Source organism: Ixodes scapularis, unplaced genomic scaffold, assembly GCF_016920785.2.
Source record: "Ixodes scapularis isolate PalLabHiFi unplaced genomic scaffold, ASM1692078v2 PGA_scaffold3__209_contigs__length_174095766, whole genome shotgun sequence".
NCBI classification, from domain to species: Eukaryota; Metazoa; Arthropoda; class Arachnida; order Ixodida; family Ixodidae; genus Ixodes; species Ixodes scapularis.
This window is the reverse complement of record NW_024609868.1, coordinates 23,219,248-23,229,882: the sequence shown is the minus strand read 5'-3', so window position 1 is coordinate 23,229,882 and position 10,635 is coordinate 23,219,248. Positions and strand designations below refer to the sequence as shown.

General features: G+C 45.3%; 1 protein-coding gene across 1 annotated transcript in view; it reads left to right on the top strand.

Annotated features, from left to right (window-relative positions):
• The first annotated feature begins 1,759 nt into the window (after positions 1-1,759).
• Positions 1,760-10,635, top strand: part of LOC8026042 (inversin) — a 51,346-nt gene continuing 42,470 nt past the window's right edge. Inside the window, exons 1-7 of the mRNA XM_029980184.3 lie at positions 1,760-1,777; positions 2,638-2,889; positions 3,275-3,448; positions 6,489-6,554; positions 7,311-7,412; positions 7,820-7,918; positions 9,463-9,532. Of these exons, the coding sequence (XP_029836044.3) occupies positions 1,760-1,777; positions 2,638-2,889; positions 3,275-3,448; positions 6,489-6,554; positions 7,311-7,412; positions 7,820-7,918; positions 9,463-9,532 (781 nt within the window). The remainder of the gene's footprint in view (positions 1,778-2,637; positions 2,890-3,274; positions 3,449-6,488; positions 6,555-7,310; positions 7,413-7,819; positions 7,919-9,462; positions 9,533-10,635) is intronic.

Genomic DNA, 10,635 nt, shown 5'->3' with positions numbered 1-10,635 from the left:
TGTTGCCATGCAAGTTCATTCATTACACCCTTTATCAACATTTAACGCTGTCCACCCTGTCACCAGTACGCCTCACAACATAGTGATAATAGAAAAAAACTAGTGGCATGCCCTAGAAATTTCCTTTTCGGGAAGGGGAGGAAGTTGAGGTGCTTGGGATGTCCATGATTTGGGGGTGCGGGGTGGAGTCAAAATACATGTGTACATGGGCGTACCGACCAGGGGGGGCAAGGCCCCCAGTTCTCAGAGTTGGGGGGCAAGGCATGTGCTTTGGCCCCTTAAAACAGCCGTCACGGGGCAGGGCAAATACTGGCCGGCGGCGCCCAAGGGATACCAAGGGCACCACCCCCCGGCCCTGAGGGGGGAGACTGGGGTTTGAATTGCCCTCCCTCCCTCCCTCCCCCCCCCCCTCCCCCCCCTCCCCCCCCCCCCCTCCCCCCCCCTCCCCCTCCCCCTCCCCCTCCCCCTCCCCCCCCCCCACACACACACTCAAAAACAAGTTGGTACACCACTGCATGTGTATATTATAGGGTCGGCTAGCTTTTGGGGGAGGGGGCGATAAACTCTCTCACTCCTGGTTATGCCACTGTAGCAAAAGGATATGGAACCCTTAATTAAGAGAATGAGAGAGAACAAAAAAAAAAATGAAGACGTAGTCTAGCAAGTTACAAGGTGCGTAAAAATCATGTTACCAAAAAAAAAAAAAAAAAAAAAGCGAGGGCATTGCGACTTAAGAGGAAACTGTGGTAGACTTATTTCTGATGTTCCAACAAATCTTGGCCGAAATAAAGCGGCGCTGTTAATTCAAGTAGCACGTTTACGTCAAACAGACAGGTTGTCGGTTAAAACCGAAAATTATGCGTCGAGAACCCACGATATTCCCAGCGCGCACAAAAAGCCGTCGCCGAATTGTACAGAGTAGCAGTGGCACAGGCAGACATACATCAGAATGGCTGTCCTCAACCGCGGACCGAGATAGCAAAGATTTACTGACCGGCACGGGAGCGAATGGGGGAAGCCATGTCGCCTGCTGAAGAAAGAAGTCCTCCGCTCGGCACTCAAAACCAGAAAGCGAGTGGGTGAGACCACCCGGCACCAGGCCCGCTAAGAAAGAGGAGGGCGGGTCAAGAGATTAAAAAGGAGATTAATGGTAGCTAAAAATCGGGACCATGATAGGGTGCAGTGGTTGCAGGAACGTTTGAAAGAGCAACTGAACGAAACACCCGTGTCGTCCGTTTAAACGTTGTTTTGTGATTTTTTGCTGACTTGGGCTTGGATTGGATTAGTTTGGATGGATAGCTAAAGAAAGAGTTGTCACAGTGTTGACTTTTTCAACATGTTGTTGACATCGTGGGGAAAAAAGGGAAAAAAAGATACTTGGATTGAGGGCGTTGGTAATCATGAAAAACAACAGATATATCATTCGTTATTAGACGCACATGTGTAATTAATATTTAAGATACAGTTAAAAGCAATGATTTGTTAAAAGTCAGCGAGCCCTTACCGCCCTTTTCCCTTACCCTTACCACTACTTACCTCCTTACGTCAAGCCAACCTTTGATAAGTTCAATGGTGGGAGTTTCGATCGCGACAAATCTGTGTTTCCTTTTGTAGCTTCGAAAGATACGGGTTTCGTTGTGCAGCCAGTGCAGATTGTCATCGATCTCAGAGTGTGGAGCACACACCGTGGTGTGGAGCTTCCAATGACACCAGCCCGTTTGTTCAGAAGAGACCTCGGGGAAGAGACGGGCGTAAAGCAATGGCTAATGTCAGGCAGGTAGGCAAAAGCGTTCGACCGAGAAAGTAAAACGCAGTTTTTCGGCCCGCAAAAAATAAGCTACGCATTGCAGAAAGCTGAAACTCCGCGAGAACATGACGCTTGCGAGGGTGATAAAAGTTTGAGACGCTTGCCAGATCGCGATCTCGTAACTTGGCTAAAGGAGGCGTACTCTTCATCTGCAGAGCTGTTACGTGCTTTGCTCCGTCGAACGGATTCGTTTACATGGATCGTAGCTTTCTTCCTTGACCAGGCGATGCTGAAAGCGAGCATTGACTGAGCAAGCCTGTCTTTTATGACTGCATAATTTTACCACTGAAAAACTTGTAATTGGGCTAGTTGGTGAACGTTAGAAAAACTAATAGACGCACACAGGCACATCTGTGTATGTCTTCTTGCTTGTCCGTTTTGCTTTTTTTTGTGTCTTGCACCATGTTTTATAATTTTACCCGCTGCCCATTTGAAAAAAAAAAAAAAAAAAAAAAAACGTTCTAAAGCATTGCGCTAGTTTCCTATGTCTAACCATAAAACAGTGATGCATATATAATGTATTTACCCCCCCCCCCCCCCCCCCCTTATGTGATGTCCTTCCCAGAAGGACCTTTAAGGTATTTCAATTAATAAATAAATATGCAAGCTGGTGCAGGTTTACCATTTTAGTAAACCGTCTGAGGCTGCGTGGAGAATACAAAAGTGGAAGAGAAAGGAACACAATGTGTTGCCTTCCGTCATTCTTTCCCCCTCTCTTCGACTTTCGGTTCTTCGTATTCCTATGTGCATTCCTGTTGTTCATTGTCAGCAGTGAGTATTTTCCTCTAGAGAATGTGGCTGTGAGTGTCTCGGCTTCCGGCGTTCTTCAGGATGCCAATTGCACGAACAAGGTCACAGCGCTGCACACCTGCATACTCCTGGGCCATCGGACAGATCTGAAGAGGCTCCTCGAAGAAGGCGATGCATCGATCGAGGCCAAAGACCATTTCGGCAGGACACCTCTCTTCTACTGCGTCATGGTGGACAACGCCCAGTTCCTGTCCCTGCTCCTCAAGGCCAAGGCACGGGTGGACAATGCCGATAACGGCGGGCAGACGGCACTCCATCTGGCGGCCCGCAAGGTGCCGTTAACCTCCTCTCTCTGGGCAGCAGGGCACTGCACATCATTGGATTATCAGAGTGCATCATGTCTCGTGGTTTAGAGGGGAGGGAGGGAGGGAGGGCAGAGTATTGGTAGCATACGTTTGTGAGAATAATCTCTTAACTGTGTGGCTTACTTTTTTTTTTTTTTGCACTGCAGTTGATGTGTTACTGTTTGCTTCCATTTACTAATGGGTAGCCATCGCATGGAAAGCTTGTTCTTTGTCAGGTCTCGTAAAATGCATAGAAGGAACTGGCGGCTATGTTTGCTTCCATTTTGGTCGGAGGCTTCATATAGGCTTGGTTTCTCTACGCCGTAAATGTCGTTTAACTCTGAGGAGAGGCTCGTGGGACATTTCTCTTCAGGGCCTCAAGGGGTGCATCAAGCTGCTGCTGGCTGCCAATGCGTTGTGGGACCAGAAGGACGCCGAGGGCGTCACATCCCTGCACCTGGCTGCCTCAAATCGCAGACCTCAGGGCCTGGCTTTGCTCCTGGGACAGGTGCTCAGGGGACAGGTGGACCTTCAGGACGGGCACAAGGTCTGGCAGTACTTGGAGACGTGCTTGCAGTTACGGTGCCTAGAACGTGACTTCGGCCGGTACGGTTACGGTCCCGTACCGTTCCCGAAATAGGGGCAGCTATTTGCATCCCAGGAGTTGGCACGTCGAATGTCGGGATCCCAACGGTTGGTCGTAGAAATGGTGGCAAAAAAGACGAGCGGATGCAAGGGTTGCGGCATCCCATTTCGTGCCTGCTATTGTTTTCATCGTTTGTCTGGCTGCAGAGCAACCTGCAATGAAAGAGGCGTCTGCCATTTCCGCCTCTGCTGCTGTGCCTCCGCCAAGATCGCAGTAGGCAAAGGCATGACACTCTTTCAATGTCATTGGGTGGAAATCGAGGGACCCCCCTTTGAGGTCACGGTCGACAGGCCAGTTGGAGATGAATTTCAGGCACCATATCCGCAACCACCAGAAGCCTGTTGCACTGCCTCGAGTGGGTCGCCAAACCATTTAGAAGTCGTTTTCGAGACGGCATTGTTGATTGGGATTGAACTAAGAATAATGTAGATGACTCCAAACCTGGATAGGACTGCAAGCGTGCTGCCAAAGAGAGACCGTTTCAGCACTTTTGTTTTTTATACGTCTTGGCAACACCGCATCATTCATTTGCCTAGGTGGCGCAGGCTACCACCTGTCATGGATCAGTGTCTGCTTTGTTCCGTGGGTGGCGCCATGTTTGTTTATGCTGACACCATGACTCGGTAGGGGTGCTGCACGTTTTTTTGCAAGAATCGGGTTTTTTGTAGAAAACTTCGCACATGTTGTAGTGAAAGAACGTCAGAAATGTGTAGTCACAATGTTTTAAGAATAACACCGATGCGAACTCTCCCGCTTCCAAAAAGCCGACTTGTAAATCTGACCAATGCAGCATCGGGCACAGCTTCGGTAGCCGCCATCGGCCATATTAGCCATCGGCCACTGTGCCGCAGCTGTATCTCGGTGGCGCCACGAGTGGCAGAAGTTACGACATTGACTTTATCTTCTGCCGTCTGGCATGGAGCCGTTTTGCCCAACTCAGCCCCCCCAAAAAACAGCCATTCTGTCTTTAAGTTGTTAAAGTTATTTTGCATTTTTATTTAATAAGGTGTGCATGTACGGTTGTAGTCACTGACCAGTTGATTGAGCAGCGAGTACAGACTCAATTAAAAGGCTTCTGAAACAATAAAAAGAAAGAAAAGGGCAGAATGGCTGTTTTTCTCGCCGTTGAGCTGGGAAAAACAATACTTTTGTTATGTTTCAATGGAATTGTTTTAAGGGGAGGCACGGCCTAGGAATCGCAATTTTTTCAAAAAAGTCACATTTTTGGAAAATAGGCTGACCAGCTTTTACAACTCATAAAGAATGCTGTCCAAAAATTTTATTCCTGTAAGTAAAGTATTTACTCCGAAATAAATTATTTTCGACGTGCTGGGGGCCGCATGTGCGCGCTGACGACGCAACCAATTACGAAAATGTGCCATTTTCAAAGCGCGCTCCCTCCGCGTTTCTTAGGACTAGCATGGACAGGCCCCCCCTCGTTGGAATGAGCGTCTCGACCCCTTTCGTTCTGTTCGCAGCATTGTTCGCGATATCGCGCTCACAGACCGTAAAACCCCGTAGAAAACATAGCTGTGCACGCTCTTATTGGTCAAGCTGGAGAAACAAGAGCTTCCTGATCCGCTAGGACGAGCCACGTGACGTGGCTCGTCCTAGCGAATCAGGAAGCTCTGTTGGAAATTGGCATACAGCCAGGAAGCTACCAAGCGTCATACGGAGAGAGGGCAACCAAGATGAAGGTTGCGAAGGCCCAAGTGAAAGCGCTCGAGTCCTCCAAGATGTCCCACAAAAAAAGGAAGATGGAAGCTGTGGCCAAGGCACAGAGGGACCGTGCAGAGGAAGGAGTGACATATGCCCCTGGAGCATTTTAGATGAAATGGCAAGCCCCATCTAAACTAAAACACTGTTCGAACTTTCAAACCCGTTTTTCTCAGCTTCATGTTTTCACCATTTTTTCACAGCTCTAAAACTATTGTTCGATGAGTTAAGCGCCCCCAAGTCTAATGTATGGCTTTTTTGGCATGAAATTTACTGGAGAACTCGGCTATGCGCTTACTTTTTGCAAATTGTTATTTCTTCACACAAAAATGTTGACGTTTGTGACAAGAAAAAGATTAAAAATTCATACCATTATTGAAAGTTAATTTTTACATGAAATATGGCCTTAAAAATTATTTCAAGCCTACTACCGATTAGTTTAGTCATTCAGCGTTATATCCCAACAAAGAAATTGTGCCTTTTTATTAATATTTTGAAACGATAGTTTTTTCCTTTGGCACGGCTACATGTACATTTTTTTCAACGAATAAGGCTGTAACTTGTCAGAAAATAAACCTTTTGGGTTGAAAGTTGGTGTAACCTCCTAAGTTTTGACGTTTAACATACCCTAAAAATTTCATTGACCTGGCACAAATACTTAAAAAGTAGACCCTCCAAGGGAGTGCCTCCCCTTAAACATGGAAACTGATAAGAGGATGGAATTCGGTACTAGATTAACAAGTTACGTGCCATAAGTGTTTGTACGTAGTGCTGTGCGATTTAAAGGGTGCCCGAAAAATACCAATTATTCATCTTGAGGGCAAAACGAGAGGGACACAAAGAGACAAACACGGCACTTGTGTTTGTCTCTTTGTGTGTCTCTCATTTTGTCCTTGTCTTGTGCACTGTAACCTCAAGATTAATCATCAACTCGCCCAAGCTTTTGTATTAACAATTATTTAATTGGTGCCAAAATGGCTACTAGTTGAAATTTTAAAACTCTAGGTTGAGTCAAAGTTCTGAAACGCCCGTGGAACCGTAGTTGTGTTTTGTATGCCTGTGCTGAGCACTGAGAAAAGGCATTATGATGCATGGTAAACTGTGTTCTTCAGAATCTAGATAAATATGTAAAATACTTAAAAACTAAACTTTGAAAAAAAAAAAAAAAATTGAAAAGTGAATTATAATTGCATTTTTCAAAACATGAATATTTTATTGATTTCAGCGGACAGCATTGCACTGGAGTTCTCAGTTTTGCAACGCAGATTGTATTGTCATGCTGCTAAAAGAGGTGAGCTCCACAAAAGCATAAAGTTAGTTTTGATTTCCACTCTTCTCCTACGTTTTTAGTTGATGGCTGGTTAGGACAGAACTTGGAAGCTTTTTCTTATTTGGTGGTGGCCAGAAGAGCTATTTCTTTTGGTTGGGAAGGCCAGATATGGTGTGCTGGGGTAACTTGTTTGTGAATCTTGGGGAGCCTGAAAAAGATGGGGAATTGCCAAGGAGTTTGTTTAGGAAGAAGACAGAGTCGGAGGAAAAAGACCACTATATTTGTTCATTCTCGCAAGGCGAGACTCACCATATACGTGATTGGCACATTTGGGAGTTTGGGATAACGGTCATTCTGATCCTGATTTATGAAAGTAAAGGAAGTTGAAAAACTTCAATCTAATCATTTTTCTGTGCACCTGGAGAGGCTAAAGACCTGCCAGGTTCAGCACATCTGATATGGAGATCTGTAAAGTCTCTCTATTTTGATATGAATTAAAAAAAAATATATATTTACAGATAAAGGGTGCAAAATTTTCAGCCCTTTATTTGGCATGGCTTAGTTTCAAGAGGCAGCATTTTTACTCTCTGAACTCGAGAAGCCTTCCTCATTATTAGTAAATACGGAAGTTCTTCTACCGGTCGAGAATCCTACGTCCGACTGGCCAATTGTGGCGTTAATGCAGCACCCTTCACTAGGGCATCCGAGAGTGTGTGTGTGTGTTGGGTTTGATTGTAAGCCCCTTTGAATGATTCTTTTTAACGTGTTGTTCACCAGGACGCCAATGTGCTGCTCCAGGACGAAGAAGGACGAACGCCTCTACACCTCTGCGCCTCACGTCCCGATCCAGCTGCTGTCGACTGTGTCCGTCTACTCCTGGTAGGTTTCCGATCTCGGACGACACATGCCACCCGGTAGTTGAGGCCTTCACATGGTGTCATCGTTAATAAATCCCTAAACTGCCTCGAGTGACGCTTGAAGCTCGACGAGATTACCATCTGGCAAAACGGCAGACAGCTTTACTTCGATGTGGCCGCGCGCCAGCATTCCGCACATTGCGAGGTTCTGCTACTATTGTGTCGGGGATGAGAGCTAGACAATGCTTTGGGGACCCACATGTAATGACGTTAGGAGAGGGAACTTGCAGTCTCTGTCAACTGGGTGGTATAACCTCATGGAAGTACTTTGGTACACTGGCCAGATGGCACGAGCAGCCGCCTTATTTAAAAGGGTTTAGCCATATGCCTCGTTCATTCTGTCACACATAGTTTTCGTTATCTATGCAGGAGTGTGAGCCCTCGCTCATCAGGTGGCAGGACTACCAGGGTTGCACAGCCCTGCATCAAGCTGTGGCTACCGGTACTATCCAGACAGTTGACTTCCTGGTGACTACCCCATGTTTTTTGTTGTCGGAAGAAAGTAATATTTTGTCGGTTGAAATGCATTGCCTTTTATCATTTCGAACAGTTTATGTATACTTTCTTGTTTGTTCCTTGAGCAGCCAGGAGATCTGTCAATTGGTACGCACTATTCTGAGCATTCCTTATTAATTTTTGTTGTTGTACTATACAGGTTCTAGAGTAAATAAGTTGCTAGGCACATGTGGGTTTGGAAGGCCACTTTTGCACGTGGCAGACTGTAGCCCACCAAACATCCTACACCCAGCATTGTGCTTCAGTTTTGTACCTGTCTGAAGAATGGAAAACAGTGTATGTTAGGCAAACCCTACCAGACTTTGGATGTAGAATTTCTATAGAGGATACGGGACTATGTGTGTTGTGAGCAAAAATTATCGTCGGTGCAACTAGAAGTGTGATAGGGCAATAGAAAGGTAATGCAGAAGCTGGTGTGTCTCCTCGAATTTATTTATTCCCATAATCTGTTTCACATTTTTACACTGCTCACGGCATTGATGCTGGTACACAGTTACAATACTTCAGCATAATCGGACATTGCTAAGTATGAAAGCCTCATTGCTTTTGAAGCCCCAAAGCTTTGGACACAACCATACAAATCCCATTTACTCTAAAAAAAAAATAAAAGAAGTTTAGTAGTTTTAAAAATTACATTGCCAATCAAAGTAAAAAAAAAAAATTAAATAATAAATAAATATACATTTATTTGCTTTAAATCACTGTAGCTAGAGAATAGTGATTCTTTACCACTACATGCATTTTCAGACATGACAGATCGATTGATCAAGTGGTCCAATCACTAATAGCAATGCGGAAAAAAGAATTGCTGTAAATGTAAAGTACAGTTTAATTAACAACTTTTTATTTATTTAATTCCCGCCATATTAGAAGAAAAAGAGCTTGATTTTTTAAATAGTTAAAAAGCTTTATTTGATTTTTCTTTTGCATTTTGATTTGATTGCAATGGAATTACTTTTCTAGTTTTTGTTTGTTTCTTTTGTGTTCTCATTTGGTTGCAGTAGGACATTACATAGCTGACAAACATAGTGGGAGGCAGAAAAGAAGTTCACCGCTCCAATCTGCTCAGAAGAGCACTCCTTTTGCTTGTGTTCAGACTTTTTTTTTAAATACTTCTTGCTTGATGATTTTTTAATTTAAACCCAAAACAACTGCCCATAGACAGCATCATATGGTAAATACAAATGGTAAATAAAAAATATTTTTGGGATTATTTTTGTGGTGAAGGTCTGAATTTATATCATCATAAATGTCTAAAATTAATAATGAATTTAAAAAACAAATTTACGACCCAACTGTTGTTGATTACACAAGATCAGGAGATGTTAGGTTTCTGTTGTGTATGTTTTAATTGTGTATGTGAAAGCTGTTGCTATAGCTTTGTGTTGCTAATGGAAGTTTACTGTGTGCGTAGAGTTTCCTCAGGGATATTAGAGGGGTGCAGCATGGGGGATGCTTTCATAACAATCCTTTACTGTGTGTTGTTGGCACTACAGACATCCAGGGGCCAGTACAACTCCCTGGACAATCTCTTTCGCACACCACTGCACTGGGCTGTTCAGCTTGGTGAGTATGTCCCTCCTTGTATGCAGTGAAACTGCCAATACATTATAGTGATAGAGCAGGTAAACATAAGTTGTAAACCTTTGGGATAGTTGGCAGGACAGTGCAATAGATGTAAGCTGCAAGCAGTCTTGCTATACAGTATAGACCACTTACAATGTAACCGCTTATAGTGCAGGACCGGGTATAACGCGGCTTTTTTAAACCACCGGTTCGCCTCCCATAGAACTTCATGTAATTACATACTGCTTAAAATGCAGGTGCGCGAAGGGAAATATTGCGGTTTCTGGGACAGCCCGCCGACCGTGCTGACCGACCGGCGCAGCGAGCACGCTTCCCTGTGCGACACTAGATAACCGCGCTAGCCTGCTAGCCGCAAGCGGCACTCACGGGGCAAGGAGGTTGCTCGAAGAAGCGGGGAGAAGCGAAGAGAGAGGCTTCAGTTGTCATAGCGACAGAGGGACACACGCACGTGTCGTTCACGTGCGTGCGTCCCTCCGCCGCGTTGGATGTGCGTTGGAAAGAACCGCAACGACAGACCAATCGCAGGTCGAGGAGAAGTGTTCGCGCGCGTTGCATGCCAGTTGCGGGCCAGCCGGGCCGGCTTCTTCTATCCGCAAACATGGCGTCGGTAGTGATCGTCGACGTAGACGGCGTGGTGGAAGCTCATCGTTCCACGTAAAAGCGCTATTCTTGACTGTGAATTTTCGATGTGTGTCGTTATGATAACCCAGCACATACTAGAAGGGAAGATCCACCTACTCGTGCGGCGATGTCGTGGCGGGACTCTCAAGATGACCGAAACGCCCGTGTTGTCGTGTTTGTTTACTTCAACTACAGTGGTGATTTCTAAGCATTTGTGTTTTTGAACATCGCCCGGATTTCTTATTTGGAGCATTTCATGCCTGTGCTCAAGTTGAAGGTATTACTGGCGCGTACCGTATAAAGGATGTGACTTTTCACGCATTTTCATCACCGGAGAAAATTAATTAGGTTTAGCAATCCTGAACGCTCGCAACGTCCGTCCGCAACCCGCGATGCCGTTAAAAGGCTGTGCCAGGCAAAAGTCGCTCATTTCTTTCAAAATGTGTGACACACTTGAGAGA